Source organism: Nematolebias whitei, chromosome 5 (assembly GCF_014905685.2).
Source record: "Nematolebias whitei isolate Nwh7 chromosome 5, NemWhi1, whole genome shotgun sequence".
NCBI classification, from domain to species: domain Eukaryota; kingdom Metazoa; phylum Chordata; class Actinopteri; order Cyprinodontiformes; family Rivulidae; genus Nematolebias; species Nematolebias whitei.
This window is the reverse complement of record NC_056502.1, coordinates 44,920,513-44,947,490: the sequence shown is the minus strand read 5'-3', so window position 1 is coordinate 44,947,490 and position 26,978 is coordinate 44,920,513. Positions and strand designations below refer to the sequence as shown.

At 45.5% G+C, this 26,978-nt stretch overlaps 1 protein-coding gene across 1 annotated transcript in view; it reads right to left on the bottom strand.

The window, feature by feature from the left end:
- taf2 (TAF2 RNA polymerase II, TATA box binding protein (TBP)-associated factor) overlaps window positions 1-21,615 on the bottom strand; it is a gene marked incomplete at its 5' end in the record, with an annotated part of 177,652 nt that extends 156,037 nt beyond the window's left edge. The window contains 2 exon segments of the mRNA XM_037676473.1: window positions 3,771-3,870; window positions 21,502-21,615. Coding sequence (XP_037532401.1) covers window positions 3,771-3,870; window positions 21,502-21,615 — 214 coding nt within the window.
- Window positions 21,616-26,978: the final 5,363 nt, after the last annotated feature.

Here is a 26,978-nt window from a genome sequence, read left to right as displayed (position 1 = left end):
TGCCTCAGATACCCCTGAAGTCTGGCCTTTTCACTAATGGTTTCAAACAGCAGGGCTGTTTAAAGAGACAAGAATTTAATTGGAAACCTGATTCAGTAGCTCAGATGAAACTTAGATCAGGACTCACAGGACCAGCGTTAAGTCCCACTGTGGAGCAAGGGGGCGTGAAAAAGGCCTGCGTCTCTGTACATCTTTAAAAAAACGCTTCATCAGCGGATGATTAAAAGCTGTTTTGTCTCCGAAAACCTTTGTGACAAGAAGAGATAGCTGCAGCATATGTTTACTCGTGCTGAACGCCAGATTTCTGTCCATCAGCTGCTGCAGAAAGGACAACACGCCACCTGGTGGACATGAGGTGGCTTCTACACCTCTCTGTACACCTTTTAAAAAACGCTTCATCAGCGGATGATTAAAAGCTGTTCTGTACCCAAAAACTTTGTGACAGGAAGAGATGGCTGCAGCATACGTTTTAATCGTGCTGAACGCCAGATTTCTGTCCATCAGCTGCTGCAGAGAGGATGGCACACCACCTAGTGGACATGAAGTGGCCTCTACACCTTTCGCTGTACAGCAGCGCTGAAAGGCTGTCCACTTGATGTGAACAACGCTGTGGTGGATGCAGCACATGAATCCTGAATCGTATACACTACATCTTGAGAGAGACCCATCCTCTCTAAGTGGATCCGCTCAGCGGCCAGACCAAAAGGTGCTGGCCTATTCTGGGTAACTCCTGATCGCTCCTCCCGCCTGGAGGAGAGCGTCCTCCCTCCACGGCAGATTCCACGAGCGCCCTGATAACAGGCGTCGTAGGACTGGGAACCATGATGCGTTCACGCGCTCGGGACAGAAGAGATGTCAGTCCCTCCTCCTGAGCTCGGTTCAGAAACTGTGATATCAGAGAGAGAGGGGGAAAGTGAAGAAGCATTTTGGCCGTGTGAGCGAACGCGTCCACCCCTAGCGGTGGTTCGTCCCGTGGGCTCAGTGAGAACCATAGTTGACATTGAGCATTCTCTCGTGTTGCAAACAGGTCCACAGCCGCTCGCAAGATTTCTGCCGCATCTGAACCATCAGCTCTGGATGGAGGGTCCCGGTCCCCGTGACGCAAAACCGTCCTTGGACATCACATCCGCCCCCTGTTCATAACACCGGAGATGTACACTGCTCTGATGGAGAGCAGATTTGGTGTGCCCCACACAGCATCTGTCTCACAATGTGGAACATTTGGGTTGAGCGCATACACCTCCTGCCGGTTATGTATGCAACAGTCACTTGCTGTCTGTGTGAATCAAAAACTTGATGATTCCGCAGCACAGAAGCAAAGTGTTGAATCACATTCAAAACCCATGCGACACTCCAAAAACATTTATATGAGCTGCTGTGTGGGGACCACAGCGCCCCCACAGCTCGTTAAATGTTTGTGCCTCTGTGAAGTCTGACACATGTCTGCTGACGGAAAACAGCTGATATTCCTCTGCCGGTTTCACGTGAGTTGCACTGCTGCCATCTGTCTGGAAAAACGGGTCAGTAGCAACAGATGTCCAGATAAAGCAGAATTCTCCTCCCTGCTCTGTGTGGCGGCTGCCGAGCGGCTCGACGCATTTTAATGGGAATGTTATCTCACAGTTCAAAATTGACAAATCTAGGATAAATCTCATCTTTCCGGTCCATTGGAACCAGGGAGTGACGAGAGTGGAACCCTGCGTTTTCCTCTCCTTCTGGGACCCTGGAAATTGCATTTTAATCAGAATTTCCTGAGCTTCTGCGAGGGGGGACGAAATCTGTTCTAGAGATGACAGAAAACGTCTCTAGAGTTCCTCCGAATGGGAGTTTTGAGCTGTACTGCAGCGTGAATCCCCTGCTGATAACGGTTCATCTATCCATCTGGAGCGCCGCTCGTTGCCAGTCCGCGTAATGTCCGGGAAGCGGGCACGCGTTTATGCTGTGGGCTCACATGCATGCTGATGTGAGCTGGTGCGCGCTTACGGAGAATGAAACGCGCGCCCCCGAGCATGCGGGCCGTGTGCGGGCTGCCGATGCTGCAGGACGCGGTGCCTCTGTGCTGCACTCACGTTGGAGAAAGGTGCGCACCCCCGAGCATGCGGAACCGGTTAGGGTTGCTGCGGGTGCAGCACTCAGGCTGCAGCTCATATCCGTTCTGCCGGTCCGCATAACGCTTGGGGAGCGGGTGCACGTTACGTGGTGCGTAATGTCTCACCGCCTCCACCGCAGTCCTGCGCCGCGGAGACGCGCTCCGCACACTCATGGGGAGACTGTTACGAAAAGGCTCTGAAAAACATTTCCATGCTGTGCTCAGGCTGCGGGCTCGCATCTACGTTGATGTGAGCCGACGTGCGCTGAAGAGTCGTGTGTGTGCGCCCTCGACGACGCGGTGTCTTAGGCGAGGATTGTCGCGGGGGCGCGCGTTTGACGCTGGTGTGGTCAGGAAGCAGCGCGCGGCGCCGATTGAGGGCGAGGTTTACCACTGGACTCGGTCTGCAGAACATGTTCATTCTTAGCTGCGAATTACGTGAGCTTTTGAGTGATTCATCGAGCTGCAGTGTTATTGTAAAAAGCCTTCTTCAAGGATGAATGAAAGGAGCCACTGTGAGGCGTGTGAAAAAAAGAGGTCCATCTCACGCTCCCTTTTCAGCTTCTCCGGTCAGGGTGGCTGAGAATCTTTAGAAGTAGTTCCATATGCTCCGATCAACAGAATAAATGCCGAAGTACTCGGTTCCACCGAATAAGCTTCCTTAGAAGTGGAGGATTTACTGCTCGGGTTGAGTGCACAGCGATGTGAGCTGTGACTCTGCTGAAATGGAGGGATCCTTTGCACATGGTCCCATCCATCCGCTACTTAGTTGAGTCTCATCTCTGACTGAAAGTTCCAGCAAGACTTAGAAGAGACTAAGACTCATGAAGACTAAGACTTAAGACTCCGACTGAGTTCCAGGACTGACTGAATAGTTCCACGAAGTGTTCCTTTTAAAGGGGTATACACTTCCTGTTACGTGGTACTTCCTGATTGGTTGAAACAACCAGCAGGGGGTGGTTCTAGTGATGTCAAGAGGGTCACTAGGAGTCAAGAGACAGCAGGAATGTTTACGAACGGTTAGTACAGACAGAGAAATGTTTATGAAGAGGTGAGACAAAGCAGGTGCCAGTTGAAGTTATTTACTGTCTGCAAGAATTAAAAACAAGACACTTCGTTCTAATAACTCGTCTCTGTTTGTCTCTGACTTTCGAACGACATCACTACTCCTCATTCAGACAGAAGACTAAAATGCACACTTACTTTGTAAACAGGCATTTAACTGTATGATCAAAAATCTGCTGAGGTTTAAAAATCATTAATACTGTTTCACAGTTGATTTAAATGAGTGGTTCACTTCAACATTTAGAAATGGTATGAACTAAACACACATTTGATTATCAAGATATTCTAAAATAGTAATGATAATGTAAAAAGGAAGAGTGTTCTTTCAATTGATTCATTCAGGATACAATAAAATAGTCTCTTGAAGAGATAACTTGTATTTCTGGATTTAAATCAATGAAATAGCAGTTCCTGTTCCCTGAAGGTCTTCAGAGACAGGTTGAGGTCGGAGCTCTAGTTCACTACATGAATGACAATAAAGAACCTTGAATCCTTGACTGCTCTAACCACTCAGCCACAGCTGCCCCAGAGGGACACTAACAGTTTAGGATACTGTATGCTTACATTGAATTTATGAAATATTGTGTTTTATTGCTGCCGACAGTGAAGCAGTTACCTCTTTGATCCAATGCCGATACTCATTGACTCCAAAGGTCTTCTTTAGATAGAGTCCATAGATGTAGCCAGAAATCCCTTTCAGCACCCACTCATCAGCCCTTCAGGAAGAACAACACGTTAGGGCACTGCAGCCTAATCTCACTACATATACAAGCATTTTGGAAAAGTTTAATCATGGCAGTAACGTGGTAAAGATTTAATGGACCTGTTCAGAAATTGTTGAAAGTCTAGTGGATTGAGAAAGTATTCAACAACTTTGGTAAACTTTTTATTCTGTTGGCCTACAACACATAGATTTCCTATTTGATTTTGAGAAATTGACATTCAAAAAAATACTTCAGATTAATAAAGCAGAATTAGGATGCACAGTGGCACAGTTGGTAAAGCTGCCACCTCTCAGCAAGCAGGTCAGTGGATCAAATCCCAGCCGGGAGCCTTTCTGGGTGGAGTTTGCATGTTCTCTCTGTGCTGCGTGGGTTTTCTCCGAGTATTCTGGTTTCCTCCCACAGACCAAAAACATGCATATTGTCCCTAGGTGTGAGAAAGTGAACAGTTGTTTGTCTCTGTGTCCCTGTGATGGACTGGAGACCTGTCATGGGTGTCCCCCGCCTCTCACACTGTGATTGCTGGATATGGGCACCAGTGACCCCCCCGTGACCCAAAAAGGAAGAAGTGGGTTAAGATGATGGATGGAATACATGACCTTAGGAAACACTAAAATGAAGATAACTTATTAAAAAGTTATTTGTTTTACAAATATTGAGCTAAAGTTTGGTATGGTAGTAGCTGAGATTCACACATTTTAAAACATATTGCAAATGCAACTGCAACACAAAAGACTTTTCAAAAATGTAAGAACATGCGTTGAGTTATTTACAAGGTTTGACTAGAATGAGTAGAACTTTGTTCTCATCAGTAGATAATATGCACCTATGGCCGCGCTCAGAGCAGTTGCAGCTTCACAGGCTCCCGGTACCATCCCAGTTTTTAGAAGTTTTGATATTGACTCTGTGCCTGACTCTGCGCGATTTATGCGTGTGAACTATAGCCGAACCGAACTGATGAGAATAGGAGCGGATTTGCCACGAAATATAGCAGAAATCAGCAACAAACTCAAAGCTACGCTCGGCAGAATGCAGATCTTAAAGTCATCTACCTGGAAGCTGCAGCAGAGGCGTTCCAGCGGGCAGAAGAGGAAGCGCTGCTCCCGGCTTAAGAGGAGAGGATGCCGGGCGGGGGTTATGGTGAGGCTACGAGCTAACGCTAAAGCCGGTAAACTCCCCATGCCGTCTCTCTTTCTGTCGAATGTCCGCTCGTTGGACAACAAGGTGGATTTACTTCGTCTGAGAGCGGGCGCCTCAGAAGAGATGAAGAAGTGTGCGGTGCTTTGCCTCACAGAAACGTGGATTACAAGTGAAACGCCGGACTCAGTCTTCCAGCTGGATGACAGACTTTTTTTTTCGAGCGGACCGCTGCAGCGAGCTAACGGGGAAATCACGGGGAGGCGGAGTGTGCATTTACGTGAGTAAAAGTTGGTGCACGAACTGTACTGTTGTAAATAGCTCATGCTCGAAGGCTTTGGAGCAAATAACAGTGAAATGTCGGCCACATTATCTACCTCGAGAGTTCACAGTGACTTTTATCACAGTTGTTTACATTCCTCCGGACGCTAACACTAATGAATCACTACAGGAGCTTCATGATATCATCAGCTCGCTGCAGAACAAACACCCCGAGGCTCTTTACGTGGTAGCCGGAGACTTTAACCACGTGAATCTAAAGGACTGTCTCCCAAGCTTTAATCAGCATGTGACGATTCCAACACGTGGAGACCGCACGCTGGACCGTGTTTACACGAACGTAAAAGATGCATACAAAGCCGAACCCCGCCCCCACCTAGGACTGTCAGACCACATCTCAATCTTCCTGGCTCCTGCTTACATGCCCCCGCTGAGACGCTCCAGACCGGTTCAAAAGAAAGTTAAATGTTGGATCCAGGACAGTGGCCCCATACTGAGAGATTGTTTTGATCGAACAGACTGGCAGGTTTTCAGAGAAGCTGCTGAAAATGGAGGTTCGCTTGATCTTGACCAATACACATCCTCAGTACTGGGTTACATTAGTACATGTACTGACACAGTCTCCACTATCAGAAATGTTAAAAGCTACCCAAACAGAAAACCTTGGCTGAATGCAGAGGTGCGTACCCTGCTGGAAGCCAGGAACACTGCCTTCAGGTCTGGAAACTCAGAGGAGCTGAGTAGGACAAGAAAAGAGCTGGTTGCTGGTATTAAGAGGGCCAAGGGCACATATGCAAAGAGGATCGAGGGTCAATTCATCTCACAAGACCCTCGGAGCATGTGGAGGGGCATTAAGTGCATAACAGATTATAAAGGAAGGAGTGAACAATGTCCCAAAGACCCATCTCTGCCTGATGCCCTCAACAAGTTCTATGCACGCTTTGAAGACCCGAACAGACCACCCAGCACCAGACTCACCTCACCACCGGATGAAGAGCATCTCAGCGTGACCTCAGCAGAAGTAAGGAATACCTTCAGGAGGATTAATCCGCACAAAGCAACTGGCCCAGACAACATCCCCGGAAAAGTGTTGAAGGAATGTGCTGATCAGCTCTGTGAGGTGCTGGCAGACATCTTTAACACCTCACTTACCCTGGAGACAGTTCCCACCTGCCTGAAGACTGCCACCATCATCCCAGTCCCAAAAAGCTCTACAGTGACTGGTCTGAATGACTATCGGCCAGTGGCCCTCACCCCGATAGTCGCTAAATGCTTCGAAAAACTGGTCATGACTCACATCAAAACAACCATCAACATCAACGAGGACCCTCATCAGTACGCATACCGTGAGAACCGATCAACAGAGGATGCAATCTCCTCTGTGGTCCACACTGCACTCAACCACCTGGAGCAGAAAAACTCTTACGTCCGTATGCTCTTTGTGGACTTCACATCCGCCTTCAACACCATGATCCCCCAAACCCTGATGGACAAACTATCCACACTAGGACTAAGCCCCTCCATCTGCAACTGGGTAGTAGACTTTTTAACAAACAGACCACAGTTAGTGAGGATCCACAACCTCTCCTCCTCCACCATAACCCTCAGCACTGGCTCTCCTCAGGGATGTGTGTTGAGCCCCCTCCTGTTTACTCTGCTCACATATGATTGTGCAGCTACCCATCCAGGCTGTCACATTGTAAAGTTTGCAGATGATACAGCGGTGGTGGGATGCATCACAAACAATGATGAGTCCAGCTACAGGCAGGAGGTGGAACACCTGGAGAGCTGGTGCAGAGAGAATAACCTTCACATCAATGTGAAGAAGACAAAGGAGATGATTGTGGACTTCAGAAGGAACAAAAACACCTACACCCCCCTGAACATAAGAGGATCTGCGGTGGAAGTGGTCTCCAGCTACAAGTACTTGGGTGTACACATGAATGACAACCTCAGCTGGAGCAACAACACCACCAGCCTGATCAAGAAAGCTCATCAGAGACTCTACTTCCTCAGACGGCTGAGGCGAGCTGGTCTGGGAAGCTCAGTCCTCACCTCCTTCTACAGGTGTGCAGTGGAGAGCATCCTGTGCTCGAGCATCAATGTGTGGCATGGAGGCTGCACAGCTGCAGAAAGAAAAGCTTTGCAGAGAGTGGTGAAGGCTGCACAGAAATCTGTTGGAGTCAGTCTCCCCACCATCACAGACATCTACACCTCCAGATGCAGGAAGAGGGCCACCTGCATCATGAAGGACCCCACCCACCCAGCACACACACTTTTTGCCCCACTCCCCTCAGGAAGGAGGTTAAGGAGCATTAAGTGTAGAACCACTAGACTGAGGAACAGCTTCTACCCTGAGGCTGTTAGACTCATGAATCTCTAACTAGAATAATCACTGTGAAAAACCATATCATGTTGCTGCTGATCTGTTTCATGTTGCTGCTGATCTGTTTCATGTTGCTGCTGATCTGTTTCAATGTTGATGTGTTCATGCGTGCACATCTGCTCACAGACTCATGTTCATGTTTGTGCTGATGTTCAATGTTTTATGTTATGAGTGCTTAGTGTATATTTAGTTGATGTTTTTCTTAGTTCATATCTTTGATGTTATTACTGTTTTTCTTATACATTTTATTGTTGGATGTAACTGGGACCCCGTGTACATAATTTCGCTCCACCACATGTACCACATGAGGTGCGAATGACAATAAAGAAACTCTGACTCTCTGACTCTGACTCTGACTCTGAATAGTTTAAAATTCTGACATGAAGTGTGACAGGCAATATTCATTCCTTCAAGGAATACTAGGCCTTTCATTAATTTCTGATGTTCCATTGAACTCCAGCTGGCCTCAAGATGCTCGTGTGTGAACACACTGCTGAAGCAACACTTCAGAAGGTTAAGAAGAACCAGTTAATGTCCTGGAATGGCCCAAAGTACAGACCTCAGTCAAACTGAGACCCTCTGGTTTGACTTAAAGATTATTGGACACAAGCAGCTCCTTTTCACCCAGAAGGAGATGGAGCAGTTTGGTCATCATCCTTCCATCATCTTTACCTGCTTTGTCCTTTCCGAGTCGCAGGGGTCACTGGTGTACATATACAGCAGTCACAGTGAGAAGTCAGGTGTCAGGTAGGTTCCATGGTCTTCATGATGCTGTTTGTTCCCTAAAGTTCTGTAACAAACCTCTTAGACCTTCAGCTGGATTAAACTGAAAAAAAATTACATACAGGTGTGACTTATGGTGGTTGGATTGGATTTTAGTTTGGAGCATAAGAATAAAGGGACTAAATTCAAATTAGAAGTTGACCTGTATGAGTTGTTTTCAATCTGATCAGCTGATGGCCAATATTTAACACTGTTTTACACCCTGGACAGGTCTCCAGTCCATCACAGGGACACCTGGACAGGTCTCCAGTCCATCACAGAGACACCCTGGACAGGTCTCCAGTCCATCAGAGACACCCTGGACAGGTCTCCAGTCCATCACAAGGACACCTGGAAAAGGTCTCCAGTCCATACAGGGACACCTGGACAGGTCTACAGTCCATCACAGGAACACCTGGACAGGTCTCCAGTCCATCACAGGAACACCTGGACAGGTCTCCAGTCCATCACAGGAACACCTGGACAGATATCCAGTCCATCACAAGAACACCTGGACAGGTCTCCAGTCCATCACAGGAACACCTGGACAGGTCTCAAGTCCATCACAGGAACGCCTGGACAGGTCTCAAGTCCATCACAGGAACACCTGGACAGGTCTCCAGTCCATCACAAGGACACCTGGACAGGTCTCCAGTCCATCACAGGGACACCCTGGTGGATAGGTCTCCAGTCCATCACAAGAACACCCTGGACAGGTCTCCAGTCCATCACAGGGACACCCTGGTGGATAGGTCTCCAGTCCATCACAGGAACACCTGGACAGGTCTACAGTCCATCACAGGGACACCTGGACAGGTCTACAGTCCATCACAGGGACACCCTGGTGGATAGGTCTCTAGTCCACCACAGATACACCCTGGACAGGTCTCCAGTCCATCAGACACACCATGGACAGGTCTCCAGTCCATCACAGGGACACCTGGACAGGTTTCCAGTCCATCACAAGGATGCCTGGACAGGTCTCCAGGTCATCACAAGGACACATAGAGACAAATGAGACAAACAACCATTCACTCTCACTCACACCTAGAGACAGTTTAGAGCTACCAGTCAGTCTAACATGCATGTTTTTGGTCTGTGGAAGAAACTGGATTACCCGTAGAAAACCCACACAGCACAGAGAGAAAATATAACTTATCAAATAAAAATGCAATTTATATTCCAGGTTGTAAAACAACTAAGCACTCCCAAGTGAGATTAATAATTTTATAAGCCACAGTAAATCACAGTACAGATATTCTTAGTGGAGATGGCTTCTGTCATGACTTCACATCATCTCATTTTCTGTCACCACTTTATAGAAAGTTTTGTGCAGATGAGTGCAGTTTTGAAGATGAACACTTGAAACAAAGTGTCAGGTAAATATGTTCCTGTTACTTTAGTTTGTATCTCTTCAGCTACACACCTTCGAACACTCCCTTCGAGGACATTTTTCCAATCACCCCACTTGCTTCATCGTTTTGTTTGCTTGACTTTTATACTTTGGGGCAGTTTTGAATGGACTGTAGCATGGCACGCAACACTCCTATAAATTTATCAACTTGGATTTATGTGATTGTAAAAAGAAAAACCCAACTATTTGATTCAGTCTTGGTGCTTTCACCACCTCACATCATGCTGAGTTCAGGCAGGCGTATGCAGCAGAGACGAGTTCATCTGAGTATCTGCTTTAGCAATTTCTAAAAAAGATTTATTCTTTCTGGCTCTTTGGTTCAATACTTGATAATTACCAAGTGTGCAACTCCTGCGCTGCCTCACAGAACAAGACTCAAGCTAAGAAAAGAACACAATGCTTTGAAAAGTAAAATATTTTCATAGATGAATTTTCTTTTCATATTTAAAAATATTCTAGAGACACAAGAACAACAGAAAATAATTTTCTTGAAGGTATTGTTTGTTCTGCTGTTTTTCAAGAGCATTTTTGTTATTTCTTTCTGTCATTTTTTTTATACGTCTGACAGGCTAATGAGTTTGGGCTGTTTTCAATTTCAAGTCACAGTGAACGTCCCCTCTAACTGCTAGCAGCATTGCCAAATGTTAAAAGTGATTGTTTCTTTCTTACGCAACACCAGTGTACTCAGTCATACATCATACACAAACCAGGGTCCCACGTGTGACCGTTGGTTAAAGGTCAGGAAGGAAGAGGAGCAGAATGGAAGGTGAAGGAGGACAGACAGAAAATTTATTTTTTATGTTGCATGTTACTACAAGTGCTGACCAAGTCTTCTGAAAGCAAATCAATCCATCCATAAATCAATCAATCAATCCGTCTGTCCATCCATTATTTTTACCCACTTATTCCTTTTTGGGTCACAGGAGTCACTGGTGCCCATGTCCAGTCATCACTGTGCGAGAGGCAGGGTACACCCTGGTGGATAGGTCTCTAGTCCATCACAGGGACACCCTGGACAGGTCTCCAGTCCATCACAGAGAAATCCTGGACAGGTCTCCAGTCCATCACAGAGACACCCTGGACAGGTCTCCAGTCCATCACAGAGACACCCTGGACAGGTCTCCAGTCCGTCACCTCACTAATATCCATAATGTGCAATATAATTGTGAAATACTTGTATTTTTTACTTTCATAGTGCTATTATATCTATATTGCGTTACGTTTTTTATAATATTTTTAGTGTGTGTTTTTCTTAAGCATGTTTTTGCACTGAAAAAAGGAGTGGCTCTTAATTTCATTGTACTTGCGTATAATGACAATAAAGGCATTCTGATTCTGACCACTTGACTCCGCCTCTCGCCATCCTTGTCCGAGAGGCTGCAGAAAGACCTGCTGCAGGGCCCCATCATCCCAGAGGTGCTGTTCGGGGCCAACTTCAGGACCATCCCTGAGAAATCGCAGAGGTCTGAGGAGGTCTCAGAGACTGTACACCATGTGGTGACGTCACAGTCCTCCTCTCACCCCTCCAGCCACTGGAGGGACCACCTTGGCCAGCAACAGCAGCAGAGGCGCTCCACAGCTGTGGCAGAGACTTCACGCCCCGCTCCTCCGCCGGCCCCCTCCACCAGGCAACAGATCCTCGAGGGGAAGGTATGTGTTTTTTTTGATGATGTATGTTTTTTGATATGAAACAGAAACATCTCTGAAAGTAAAGTTTTTTCATCTGAGACTGTCGGATCAGCTGAGCTCACAGCTGCTTCTCTTCACACATTCTCCACACACAATGAGCCAGTAACCTCTAAACAGCGTTTTAAATGGCACCGCAGTTCAGTAAATATCACAAAACACTTGTCTGCCACATCAGCAAAAATTATGTTTTTTCAGCAGTCCGAGTCCGGTAAAATCCCTCGTTTTCAGCCAGAGCCTGTTTTTAATTTCTGCTGTTTTCAGCCCACTCACCGCGCAGCGGGAGTAAACGTGTTTCTCCACGACAGCTGCAGCCTCCACCGAAACGGCGTCTCACTCAGAAAGCGCTCACGACTCCTCTCAGTGTGCGCTGGCTCACCTCAGCTCTAACGTGAGACCACAGCCTGGGCTCAGCACAGAGGCACACATACAGCCCTTTTTTCTGACGGAGCCCTCCTCGGGTTCCCCCCGGACAATCTCCGGAGCGAGTGATGGCAGTAAGGATTTTTAGTCTGGTTGACGTTCATAAGAAACATGACACAACACAAATGCGTGCCCGCTCTCCGAGCGTTACTCAGAGTGGCAACGAGTGTGTTCCCTGGACAGATGGACGGACCGTATGATCAGAAGGGGTTACACGCTACAGTTCGCAGCTCAACCCCCACCATTCAGAGGGATTATAGAGATGGTTCTGTCTTGTCCAGAACAGAGCTTGTCTCTCCAGTCAGAAGTTCAGGAATTTCAGATGAAAAAACGTGATTTCCAGAGTTCCCAACGGAGAGGAAAATATGTTTTTTTTTTCCTCCCACTACTTCCACGTTCTGAGAAAAAAACGGAGGGATGAGACCATTCTCGACCTGTTCATGTTCAGCAATTCGATCATGGGGAAACAATTCCACATGCTGACAATCAAACAGCTGCTGGAGAACTGAGAACTTCACCAGAACGACTGGTTTTCACCTCCATAGATCTGAAGAGCGCATATTTTCACATTTCCATCATTCTGAAACACCACACGCACGTTCTCAAAATGCGTGGAGATGGCTCTGCAGGCGTTACACATGGCAGGAATGAGAATTCTTTTTATCTGGAGGATCTGCTCTTATTAGCTCGGTCCAGTTAGAAAGCTGTCTCACAGACCAAAACGCTAGTGTTCCACCTATTAATCCTGGGGTTTCTATAAACTGTGAAAAGCTTCCGTGTGTCCGTCCCAGATTATTGTTTATCTGGAAGTGGAGCTAACTCAACTACAATGAGAGCCTGTTCATCACAGCTGAGAGCCGAAGCTCTATCAGCTCAGCTCCTCCGTGTCAAACCCAGCTCCGCCGTGTCAAACCCTGCAACATAGTGACAGTTCTGCCTGTCATGCGACTCCTGGGACGATGTCAGCAGCCCACATCATGGTTCAGCTGGGCCTACTTCACATGAGACGCCTTCAGAGATGGTTTGCCCGCCTGCGCATAGATCCTGTGCGCCAGAAGAGGTGGATTATCTTTGTGCCCCCCTCCATGAGAACCGATCTGAATCACTGGGGAAACTCTCTCATTCTGTCAGAGGGAGTTCTCATCAGCAGGCCTACGTCACATGTCTCAGTTTACACAGACGTGTTCCTGTCAAGCTGGGAGGAATGTGTCTGTCCCAAGCAGTGGGAGCACAGTGGCTGGACCACATGTCGCTTTACATAATGTGCTAGAATGTTTCACGGTCTGAAACGTGACTCAGCATTTTGCCCCCTGCTGCAGGATCAGCACGTTCTGATCCACACATACAACAAAGTGACGGCAGTTTACATAAACTGTCAGGGAGACGTGTGCTCAGCCCAACTGTTATGCATCGCAAAACAGCTGTTGTGTTGGGAACACAAAAACCTGCTCTCCATCAGAGCAGTGTACATTCCCAGCATCCTGAACAAGCGAGTGGATATCATGTCGAGGGGCGGTCCCGCCACAGAGACTGGAGCCTCCATCCCGAGCTGATTTCTTGGATTTTGGAGCAGGTTTGGCCGAGCAGCAGTGGATCTGTCCGCCACACGGGAGAATGCCCAGTGTCAATTATGGTTCTCAATGAGCCCACAAGACACCCCACCGTTAGGAGTGGACACCTTTGCTCACAGTCTGTGGCCAAAAATGCTCCTTTATGAGTTCCCTCCAGTCCTGCCGATATCATGGACCCTGGACCGGGTCCGAAAGGAAGAACCGTCAGTCATCCTTGTAGCTCCTGAACGCATATGTACTCCGTGGTTCCCGAATCTGCAGCGACTGATATCGGGTCGGTCGTGGAAACTGCTGTGGGATGCGCTCTCCTCCAGGCAGGAAGAGTAATCAGGAGTTACCCAGCAATAGGTTAGCATCTTTGGGTCTGTCTGCTGAACAGATCCATTTAGAAAAGATGGGCCTCCCACAGGATGTGGTGCGTACGTTTCAGGGCACACGAGCTGCTTCTACCACAACACTGTATACATCAAGTGAACAGTTTTTCAGTGCTGGTGCGCAGAGAAAGGCGTGGAGGTCATCTCATGGCCACTAGGTGGCATGCTGTCCTTTCTGTAGCAGCTGATGGACAGAGATCTAGTGTTCAGCCCAATTAAAACTTATGCTGCAGTTATTTCTTCCTGTTACGAGGGCTTCGGTGACAGAACAGTTCTTAATCACCCGCTGATGAAGCGTTTCCTGAAAGGTGTACGGAGACACAGACCGGTGTCATGTCCACTAGCTTCACAGTGAGACCTATGGTCCTGCACGCTCTGATCAAAGCTCATTCTGAGCTTTTAGATCAGGTTTCACTTAAATTCTGTCATTAAAACAACCCTGCTGTTAGTTCTGATATCGGCAAAGAGAGTGAGTGTTTGTTTGCTCTCTCTGTTACTCCCTCATGTCTCAGAATTCAAGCTGACAGCAGTTAAGCTGTACTGCATTTTTAACCCTGCTCTGAAAAACATCACAAGTTCATTCAGATCGAGAGTGATAATGTTGAATGGGTTTTATCCTCTTCCTCATAATTCTGAGGAGGAAGCAACATCTCACCTCCTGTCTCATGCGCGCATTTTTCATGTTATGTGGCGCACACGGCCGCACTGCGCCGTTTTCTGCATATGTTCGTGCATTACTGGGACAGCTCTTCAGGACGTCCTCAATCCACCCAGCGCCTCTCACACTGGTTGTGTGGGGCTATTTCTGAACCTTACAGTTCATCTGGACTGGATTCTCCAGAGAATCTCGGTGCATTCCACCAGAGGGTTTTCATCTTCTATGGCTCTGCACAGAGGGATGACAGTGGACGATATTTGTATGGCGGCTGCCTGGTCATCGCCATGTTCAATTATTCGTTTTTATCTACGTGATGTTTCTACTTTCTCCATGACCCATTCTGTTCACAGGGTTCTGACAGAATGATTATTTATTTCATGGAGCCTCACTTTTGAGCTCACACCTGCCTGCATGCAGTTGCAGTGTGAGATATTTATTATCAGTCACAAGTTCATGACTGCTGATTTTATTGTTATTAACCGGTTCATCCTGAGGAGTTGTTGGTCTGCTCTGTTTATCGTTACATTGTTACAATTCGTATCCTCCGTTGTTCCCATTCACAGCACCAGGTCTGCTATCTCAGCCTTTTATTCCTCACCAGAGATCTTCTCCGGTGCGCTCCTGTGCATGGAGCACGCAATTACGCAGCATGTAATTACGCACACAAAAGGCTGAGTGATGAAATGTTTTTTGTGCAAGCAGGTGCTTCATGTTGTGTCTAAATGGACCCAGTGAGACATAGACTACATCCTGCTTAGCCTTTAACCCACTAGCGACAGTCTTAAAGGGCGAAGCCTATACGAAATAGAACGTTGGTTACGTACTGTAACCCCAAATTCTATGTGTACAGGCGTAGCCCTTTAAGCTCTGGGCCTCACTGGTTCCTAATGGCTGAAGAAAAAAGCTATTTGGGAGCCGATTACCCGGTCTCACCGTAATTTATACGGACCGGGGGTGAGGCCCACACAGCAGGTGGGCGTGGACTAAAGTTTTCAGTGCTGCTCTGCGCGCCTAGGGACAAACCCACTAGCGACATTCTTAAAGGGCCACGCCTATACTCATAGAATCTGGGGTTACAGTACGTAACCAACGTTTGGTTGTGGTTTTAGTAGTAGTTTGGTGTGGTAGTAGTAATTTGTTGTGACAATAGTAGTAGTTTGTTGTGGTAGTAGTAGTAGTTTGGTGTGGTAGTAGTAGTAGTTTGGTGTGGTGGTTGTAGTAGTTTGGTTGTGATAATAGAAGTAATTTGGTGTGGTAGTAGTAGTAGTTTGGTGTGATAGCAGTAGTAGTTTGGTGTGATAGCAGTAGTAATTTGGTGTGGTGGTAGTAGTAGTTTGGTGTGGTAGTAGTAGTTTGGTGTGGTAGTGGTAGTAGTATGGTGTGGTAGTAGCTAAGAAAAATATCCAGCACATACTGAATGCTAATAAAAATGTCATTTGGCCATCAATGCAAATACAAAATTGGCTGTAAGTTAGTTATTTTTGGACACACTGAACTCGATGTTTGTGTGGTAGTACCTGATCACAACCCCAAACATATTGAATACTATTCATGAATAGTATGGTATTCTCTGCCCCTTGGGCTGGGGCCGGCCTGTGGTCGCTGTCAGGTAGATGGTGCATGCGGTCGGCCCGACAGAGATTCTGTCGGGCTATCTGTGTGTGCCTGTTGGTTGCTCAGGTTGGGTTTTTGGTGGTCCCCCCTCTCTTGGATCAATTTGGGCCCCACGTTTGGTGTGGGGCCCACTCCCCCCGGTCGTGCCCCCCTTTGGTGGGGGACCCCCTTGCCGCCGGTGCATTGGTGGCTCTCGGTGTCTGGGCTGGGTGGTGGGGTGCACGTCGGTCTACCCTGGTTGCTGCCTGGCGGGGTCTGGGTGCCCTGGCTCTGTCGGGGCTCTGCCGGGGGGTGGTATGGCCTCGGGGCTTGGGGCTCGGTGTCCATGGCCGGATCTACTTGGGGGGGGCATGGGTCGCCGGCCGGACCTGTGGGTTCGTCGCTGCAGCTTCCTGGAGGCTCTGCATTGTGGTGGCTGGGGTCAACCGGTTCTTTCCTCTGCTCCTCTCTGGGGGGGTGCGGTTCTCCCTGTTGGGAGACTCCTGGGGCTCCGGGCCTGTGGGCCGCTGTGTGTCTGTGGCTCCGGTCCTCCCTATGTTGCCATTGTGTCCTGGGGGGGCGGGTCTGTGGGCCCCCGCGTCCATTATTGGGCATTCTTTTGGAGAAATCTGGTGGTGGCAGGCGTGCTTGCGCAGGTGTTTGAATTCAGGTGCTTTGACAGATGCACGCTAGGTTGGGTAGTGGTGGAAGCTAGTTGATTCCTTGTATGATATCGAATGTTTCATGGTGATATTGTGGGTGGCATTGTGCTGTGAATGTTGTTTTGTCGTGGTGGTCTCTTGTTTTATCTATTTCTCTTTTATTATTTATTTACTCTTCCTTCTTCTCTTCCTTTTAAAAAAATAAATATATAAATAAATAAATGAATAAATAAATAAATAAATAAAAATTGAGTGATGATAAGTTCATTGAAACACTTCACAATGTTTCTACACTTAAACTGAGCTCAAAAAAAAAAAATAATAATAGTATGGTTATTGATACTCTGACCAGGTCCTTTGAAAGATAAGTGATTATTAGCGACATACTGTGTTATGCACTACTGTTACTTCTACCCGTTTTAACTTATGATTTAAGATAATAATCCTATAGATTTTTGTGCAGGTGTTTGTCATAGCAATTATTGTTTTAAGTTAGCAACTTTTTATTTGCATTTGTTAGGCTGAGGAAGGGCAAAGGCTCAAAATGTCTTTAACAAAGAGTTTGGTGTGCAGAGCTACAAACCAGATTCCAAAAAAGTTGGGACACTAAACAAATTGTGAATAAAAACTGAATGCAATGATGTGGAGGTGCCAACATCTAATATTTTATTCAGAATAGAAAACAAATCACAGATCAAAAGTTTAAACTGAGAGAATGTATCATTTGAAGGGAAAAATCTGTTGTTTCCAAATTTCATGGCGTCAACAAATCCCAAAAAAGTTGGGACAAGTCCATTTTTACCACTGTGTGGCCTTCTTACAACACTTAACAGACGTCTTGGGACAGAGGAGACCAGTGTCTCAAGTTTAGAAATAGGAATTCTCTCCCATTCGTGTCTAATACAGGCCTCTAACTGTTCAATCGTCTTGGGCCTTCTTTGTCGCACCTTCCTCTTTATGTTGCGCTAAATGTTCTCTATAGGTGAAAGATCTGGACTGCAGGCTGGCCAGTTCAGTAACCGGATCCTTCTCCTACGTAGCCATGATGTTGTGATTGCTGCAGAATGTGGTCTGGCATTATCGTGTTGAAAAATGCAGGGTCTTCCCTGAAAGAGATGGCGTCTAGATGGGAGCATATTGTTCTAGAACCTGAACATAGTTCTCTGCATTAATGGTGCCTTTCCAGACATGCAAGCTGCCCATGCCACAAGCGCTCATGCAACCCCATACCATCTGTGATGCAAGCTTCTGAACGGAGTGTTGATAACAACTTGGGCTATCCTTGTCCTCTCTGGTCCGAATGACATGGCGTCCCAGTGTTCCATAAAGAACTTCAAATTGTGACTCATCTGACCACAGAACAGTCTTCCATTTTGCCACACTCCATTTTAAATGACCCCTGGCCCAGTGCAAACGTCTGAGCTTGTGGAACTTGCTTAGAAATGGCTTCCTCTTTGCACTGTAGAGTTTCAGCTGATGGCATGGTGGATTGTGTTCACTGCCAATTCTTTCTGGAAGTATTCCTGAGCCCATTCTGTTATTTCCTTGACAGTGGAATTTCTGATTGAAGTGCAGTGACGTTTAAGGGCCCGGAGATCATGAGCATCCAGTATAGTTTTACGGCCTTGACCCTAACGCACAGCGATTGTTCCAGATTCTCTGAATCTTTTGATGATGTTATGCACGGTTGATGATGATAACTTAAAAGTCTTTGCTATTTTACACTGGGTAACACCATTCTGGTATTGCTGCACTATCTTTCTGCGCAACAATGGTGGAATTGGTGATCCTCTTACCATCTTGGCTTCTGAGAGACACTGACACTATGAGAAGCTCTTTTTATACTCAATCATGTTGTCAATTGACCTAATTAGTGTTAATTGGTCTTCCAGCTGTTCGTTATAAGCTCAATTTCCTTTTGCCAGCCACTTATTGCTACTTGTCCCAACTTTTTTGGGATTTGTTGATACTGTGAAATTTTGAATCAACATATTTTTTCCTTTAAAATGTTACATTTACTCAGATTAAACTTTTGATCTGTCATCTATGTTATATTACGAATAAAATATTGACATTTACCATCTCATCGATGCTCTCTCATCTAATTTTAACTCAGCCTGTCAAAACGTTTTAGATGCTGTGGCTCCATTAAAAACAAGAGCTTCCAGACCAAAGCCTGACCCCTGGGCTGATGAGGTCACACGATCTGCCAGACGCCAGTGCAGGAGAGCAGAGCGGAAGTGGAAGAAGGACAAACTACAGGTGTCTTTCCAAGCTCTGAGGGACAGCTGGCGCTTCTATCAGTCCACTGTTAGAGCTGCAAAAAACAAATATTTCTCTGACATCATCTCCTCCAACTCCAGCAATCCACGTGTGCTTTTTAAAACAATCACCTCTGTTCTTAACGCCCCACAATCAGCCAGCCCAGAGAACTCCACTGAAATGTGTGACAACTTCCTGAGCTTTTTTATCAATAAGGTTTCAAGCATTAGAGCTCTCATAAGCCCTCCTTCTTACGACCCCTCCGTCTCCGTCACACGCTCTGCTGTCTTCAGTCAGTTTGAGCTCGTCACCCTGTCTTCCTTAACTGACATCACTGGTCGTATGAAACCTGCTGGATCCCCAAATGATCTCATCCCACCTCGTCTTTTTAAAGAGGTTTTTCACACCGTGGCTCCTCATGTGTGCCAAATTATAAATGACAGTTTGGCATGTGGACAGGTACCAGCGAGCTTTAAACATGCAGTTGTGACACCACTGATTAAAAAACCTAGCCTAGACCCCACAGTAATGTCCAACTTTAGACCCATCTCAAAACTGCCCTTCATATCTAAGATCTTGGAGAAAATTGTTTACAATCAGTTAACATCATACTTAAACGACCACAACCTTCTTGAACAGTTTCAATCTGGCTTTAAAACTCACCACAGCACTGAGTCTGCGCTGCTGAAAGTCTTCAACGACATTCTTTTAGCCGCAGACTCTGGTGACTGTGTAGTTTTAATGTTGTTGGACTTGACTGCTGCCTTCGACACAGTAGACCATCACATCCTCCTGTCTCGTCTGGAGAACTGGGTGGGCATTCAGGGTCCTGCTCTACAGTGGTTCAGATCCTATTTGACAGAAAGAAACTTCTGCGTGCGCATTGGTGCTGTGGAGTCCTCTGTAGCCCCTCTCACTTGTGGAGTACCTCAGGGTTCTATACTTGGCCCTCTTCTGTTTTCCCTGTATCTACTCCCTCTGGGACATCTTCTCCGGAAACATGGCATTTCTTTTCATTTTTATGCTGAGGACAGCCAAATCTATGTTCCGTTAAAACAGGGCAAACACCATTCCTTGAAACAACTCCTGGGGTGTATGGCAGAAGTCAGAGCATGGATGTCACTAAACTTCTTACATTTTAATGACAAAAAGACAGAGGTCTTGTTGTTTAAGCCTAGTGAAGGCTCCAATATCCATGCGATCTGGGTCCTTTAACAGAACATCTGACTGAGACAGCAACTAACCTGGGCGTGAGGCTGGACAGTGACTTCAAACTTGACACGCAGATTAAATCAGTGATCAAGTCCAGCTTCTTTCATTTGAGACAATTGGCCAAGGTCAAACCATTTCTGTCACAACATCATTTTCAGATCTTAATCCATGCTTTCATCACAACTCGCCTGGATTACTGTAATTCTCTTTATGTCGGTCTGAGCCAGTCATTACTGACTCGACTTCAGCTGGTTCAGAACGCAGCTGCCCGCCTTTTAACTGGTACCAAAAAACGAGAACACATCACCCCTGTTTTAGAATCACTACATTGGCTCCCGGTTCGCTTCAGGATTAATTTTAAGGTTCTTTTATTTGTTTTCAAATGTCTTCATGGTCTCGCCCCACAGTATCTGTCCGACCTGCTCCAGCTGTACACTCCTTCACGCTCTCTCAGGTCAGCAGATCAGCTGCTGCTGGTCGTCCCAAGGTCCAACAGGAGACTGAGAGGTGACCGAGCGTTCTCAGTCGCTGCCCCTAAACTGTGGAACGAGCTGCCTCTGCATGTCAGACAAGCTGGCTCACTTCCTGTTTTTAAGTCTTCTCTGAAGACACATCTTTTCTCTTTGGCTTTTACTTCAGTTTGAAATGTTGGTTTTAATGACTCTAAGTTATTTGTTTTATTTTATTTGTTATCTTTATTTTATTTCACATTTTTAACGTGTGGGGTTTTTATGTTTTTGTATGTCCTAGTGTACAGCACTTTGGCCAACAGTGTTGTTTTAAAGTGCTCTATAAATAAAGTTGTATTGTATTGTATTGTATCTCCACATCATTGCATTCAGTTTTTGTTCACAATTTGTTTAGGGTCCCAACTTTTTTGGAATCCGGTTTGTACATGTTGTATTTGCTCACATGAACTCTTGCAAATAATGTGAACAATTATTTTGCATGACAAAAGCAGAGTCTGAGGATTATCACAATGTGTCCATGGCTGAACTTGGAACACCTTGTTCCATAAGACTAATTGCTTTGAATGGCCTCCGTCTGAAACACCACATCCAGAGGAGCCTGCTGTTTACAATCAGGGAGGGTAAGTCTTAGTGAGAAAATAAATGGTTTATGCTCATAACGCAAAAAAGAATCAGGCATGTTTATTGTGAAAGTGAGAATTTTTTTCTTCGTGAAACAACAAAAACTTTGGCTCACCATGACATTCTGGAGATAAAACAGCCAAAGAACTGCTGAGCCAAGGCCTGGGCCAGACAGAGTCGAGTTTCTGGGGTCTGGTCTATGATCATCGGGCTGTGGAGCAGGTTGGTACTGAAATACACAGAAAACGGCTGCAGTTTTACACTGAATGAAAGAAATCCATTTAGTCAATTGGAGTACAACTAAAACCTGCATCAGAGACTTGTCATTGTTCAACCTGTTACACAAACATTAGTTACCTAGACAAGCAGCTGTAAGTGGTATGTGCTTTTTTATTTCTTTAGCTGAGGATTCATTTGACAGCAAATCAACAAAAAAAAGAACAGAATACAGTAGTCCCTCGCTACTTTGCGGTTTGCTTATTGGGGACTCGCTCTATCGCGCTTTTTCAAAATAAACTTGGACATGACACACAATTGGCTGAATGATGGATGAGCCACATGATTGGCAAGGAATTTTTATTTAAAATAAATTATTTAGCTCCTCCTGCACCTTTGTGCAGCCCATACTACAGGATAAACTTCCTGCTGCAGCTGATCAGCTGTTCTGCATGCAAAGTGGAGAAGTGGGTGTGGCCAAGAGCGCTTGCAGGTGGCAAAGAGCAGAGGAGGCAGGGAGCTGAAATCATGACTTGCTGTGCTCTTTTAGAGCGTTTAGAAACATTGTTTAGAACATTGCAAGAGTGTGGGAAGGGTTTAAAACGCCCCCGCTCACGAAGCTCTCCCCCTCTTGTGCTGGGCTCGGGGAGGACCAGCATTTCACCCCCGTCTTTCCGACACTGGTTCAGGACAGCTAGGAGGCGAACGAGGAGGAGGTGGGCGTGACGAGCAGATGAGGAGGAGTGAGATGAGGACCCGGGTTTATTGACCAGGTGGGTCCCCCAAAACAGATTCTTTATTCTCTCCTCCCTTTCTCTGTTGCGCTGAGCGGTCTTCTCCACATCACGGGCCAAAAACTCAAACAAAGTGATCATCCTCCTGCTGGGTTCAGAATTGGTCTCCGGATTCTGTCACGTTCTGCCGTCAAGAGTGTTGAACCCAATTGCAGGAGGCTTGTGGAAAATCAAAATATTTATTATACAAAAACAAAGCAAAGGCTGACAGGGCAGCTTACTTACTGATAACAGGACATAGGACATAGGACAGAAGGCAGAAACACACACCATAAGGATAATTCGGAGAGAAAGACAAGACACTAGAGGATGACATTTTTTCGGGAGAACCGCGGGTCACATGATTAGACCGGAGTCAACCTCATTATAACTCACGTGACCGGGACATGACCGAACTGAAAGCTAACGGGAGCAGACAGGAGCGGGAACCAACCATTAACCAAAATTGAAAAAAAAAAAAAAAAAAAACAACGGCGCAGCTATTTTGTAGTTTTCTTTCAGTAAGCCTTCACTTTAACACAAATCAAAAGAACTACATTTCCCAGAAGTCAAAACACCGTAGCTTTTCACCGAGAGGGTGGGAGGAACAGTGAAGTCTCCAAAGAAACCAAATGGCTGAAATATATATATATTTTTTTCATTCAACCTTTATTTAAACAGATAAATGACATTGAGCCTCGAAGACTCATTTACAAGTGAGACCTGTTTGGACAGACAAAAACAGTGGTTAACTGGACACATGTAAGAGTTGGAGGCGAAAAAAAATTCCTATCAGACTTTTTTTCTTGCCTGAGAAAAAAAACCTCTAATATTAAAAAAACACCTTGCACAAACAAGCACATATTTACGTAGACATTCTGCAATCTGAGACGAGAGAGGTCAACAATGCTTATAGATGCTCTCAAGATCACTGTAATCAGTCAATGTCCTCCGGTGAAATAGTTTGCAACGCAAGTTAAGAAGTAACTGTCTGTCTATTAAACTCACAGAACGGGCAGGAAAGTGTCAAATAACCCTGAACTTCATCAGAGTTGTGTTGGTGCTGTGCTGCTTTAAACTTTAGTCTCAGCTGCGGTGGGAGTTGGACTTTGTTTACCGTCAGTAAATAAACAGACTCAAACAGCGCATTTTTCGCCACCTTGTCCCTTTTAATTTAAAATTATGCTCTGCTTTTTTATGTGGGTTTTTAGGTTAAAATTTTCATTATCTGTCGCTGTTTGTAATGTTAAAAACAACCAAACTCTACCTGGTTAAAGTGCACGCATTCTCCGGTAAAAATATTCCTATTTTTATATTGTGACGTCCTGCTGGATACTTAAATCGAGGAAAAACGTGAATAACCATCACTTTGTGGTGTAGATAGTTACTGTCGGCTGTAACATGCCAGTACAACAACAAACTCGTTAGTGAAAGCATTCTCCGGTAAAAATATCCCAGTTTTTATATGAAAGACTGGTTGCATATATATTATAATAATTGTTTTAGTTTTAGATTTAAGATATGATGTGTACAATTATGTTAAATTTTAGAGTTGATTTTTCTCAGTTCATTTTTTCACACCAGGGGCGATTCTAGAAGCCCTTTTTAGGGGCCTTAGCCCCCCAGGGTTGACAATGGCTCTTGGCTTGAACCACACAGTGTGTATTAGCATTAGAATTATTGTAGGGGGGACATATTGTTGCGAGGTCTGTGGGTCCTCCCCATAACTTTTTGAATAAAGCAGCTGCTATTTCCTGCATTCTGGTGCATTTTAACAGGTTTTAAAACATCTATGTTTACCTACATAAGTAAATACTTGATTCAATAACTGTTTTAGAAAGCACAGTGTGACGGTCTGATCACTCACCAATAAATATTATGCACATAAAAAAATCAATCCACCCATTTATTGTTTGGAGCAATCATCCTCCGACACGCTGGCAGCCAAGCCCAGCTGTTTCTGGTTGAAACGCCCTTATTGAGAGTTGTGAAATGAAGCGCGGCAGAGCAGCAAGGGGTGTGTCATCTGACAGCTCGTCTGGAACCATCGGACTACCTGATTTTGGATCACCTGAGGGCTCGTCAGCTCGCAACAGAAACGTTTCCTTTGGACTGAGTGTCTCTCCCAAGCATCGGTAGCGTGAGTGAAACAACTCAACCTGTTGCTGCGGTTGCTGCTGCAGGTTGTTAAACTTTGTGTGCCGCCGAGCACTGTTTGGAACATCAATTAATTGACTGACTATCGCTCGAGCCACGTTCCTCTTTAATTTAAATAATTGATTATTATTGGATGAACTATTGTTTATTTATGTGTGTGTGTAAATCCATTCCCAACCTGTTGCGGCTGCAGGTTGTTAAACTTTGGGTGCCGCTGAGCACCGTGCTGGTTGTGCCTCTGTGCAGTGTTTGGGACTGAAATTAAGTGATTGAATAATGCTCGAGCTATGTCCCTCTTTAAGTTAAAGGATTGATTATTATTGTATGAAGTATTATTTTTTTGTGTGTCGGTGGGTAAATACATTTGAAACTTGCTGAGAAACTTTGTGGTTGTTGGGTTTTTTTCATTTAATGTTGAGGGTGTTAATCACTTCTGTGTTTTACATCCTTTGTGCGGGTTTTGTGTTCAAGGGTAAACATATAAAATTAAACCTCTTATATGTCAGGAGAGAGACCTGGCTGGCACCCCAAAACCTTGATTTCACATACGTAACCGTTACATAAAAAAATGTCTCCCCTAGTTAACTTGCCATGGCGGTGTGCTCATCTCATCAATGATTTTTGTTGATGGGGGGACGGACACTTGTCTGAGTGCAGCTTGTACTAACAGTTTTTGAGTGGGGGCAGGAGGCGCTTAGCATGAGGGAAGAGGCAACATGAGTGCTTCCTTTAGCTTTTTAGCTAGAGAATTTGTATTTCTCGCTGCTAGCTTAGTGCTATGTCAGTGACGGGTGGGCAGGTGGGGGGGGCAAGTTTGGTTTGGTAGGCGAGGTGCTCAATTCAGTTGACGGGGTGGGGCACCCCGCTTGTATAATGGTAGGGGAAACACTGAAGCATGGCACAACAAGAAGTAGCACTAAGCTTTTTGTTTGTCTTTAATTTAATTTAATTTTTCTACCTAACACAGGAAGTTGTTAGCTCTGCAAGCAAACTGTTAAAACAGTTTTGGACACAAAGACCCTTGTCACACACTTCAAAAGAGCAGGTAAGATACATAAATAATTGTAATCTCTGCCTGGTGAGGCTGTTTAAGTAATAATAAAATATGATAAGTGAAATAAATAAAGAAAAAATAAGCTTCTGTAATTTATAATTGCAAAGGTCACTTCTTTTTATTTTTTTTTTTACTTAGTTTCAATTGTAAATCTCTTGTTTTTGTTAAAAAAAAAAAAATTCCAAAAGACAGGTCAACAGATTGTAATTTGTAGTCACGGTCAACCTATTTTGACTTGTGCGCTGTCTTCTTTCACTTTTAGGTTACACAAGGCTCTGGACTGGTCCAGCTGTGGAGAGATGAGGTGGAACACCAGACCTGCAATGATCCAGTCTGTAAATGATGCTCTGAAGTCTGGTAAGATGCACGACATCATGCTTCGCCCAAACGAGCTCGTTACCTCGACCACATAGACTGAACTTCTTGAGGACGTCGTCCAATGTATAATTCAATTCAATTCAATTCAAAAATACTTTATTAATCCCAGAGGGAAATTAAATGTTGTTGTAACTCATCATCCTGGTTTCATTAAAGAGTTGTTCTAGATGCTGATGGCTGTGGGCAGGAAGGATCTCTTGTAGAGGTCTGTCCTACAACGGATTTGAAGAAGCCTCTGACTGAAGACACTCTGTTGTTGTATGACAGTCTGATGAAGAGGATGCTGAGGGTTGTCTATAATGTTCTTCATATTATGAAGAATCCTTCTTTGAACAATCATCTCCAAAGGTTCGAGAGGAGTCCCCAGAACTGAGCCAGCCTTCTTTATGAGCTTGTTGATCTTTTTTAAGTCACTTGCTCTGGTGCTGCTACCCCAGCAGATGATGGCAGAAGAGACGGCACTCTCTACAACAGACTTATAGAAGATATGCAGCATCTTGCTGCAAACGTTGAAGGACTTCAGCTTCCTCAAGAAGTACAGTCTGCTCTGTCACTTTTTGTAGACAGCGTCACTGTTGCATTTCCAGTCCAGTCTATTGTCCAGGTGAACTCCAAGGTATTTATACTTCTCCACCACCTCCACTTCTTCTCCCATGATGAAAACAGGGTTGGATCTGTTCCTGATTCTCCTGAAATCTACAATCATCTCCTTTGTTTTGTTCACATTCAAGATGAGATGATTGTTTCCACACCATGCCACAAAGCGGTCCACCAGTTCCCTGTACTCAGCTTCTTGTCCATCTCTGATACACCCGACTACTGCAGAGTCATCAGAATATTTCTGCAGATGACAGGAGTCTGTTTGGTACTGGAAATCTGAGGGCCAAGATGGCCGCGCTCAGAGCAGTTGCAGCTTCACAGGCTCCCGGTACCATCCCAGTTTTTAGAAGTTTTGATATTGACTCTATGCCTGACTCTGCGCGATTTATGCGTGTGAACTATAGCCGAACCGAA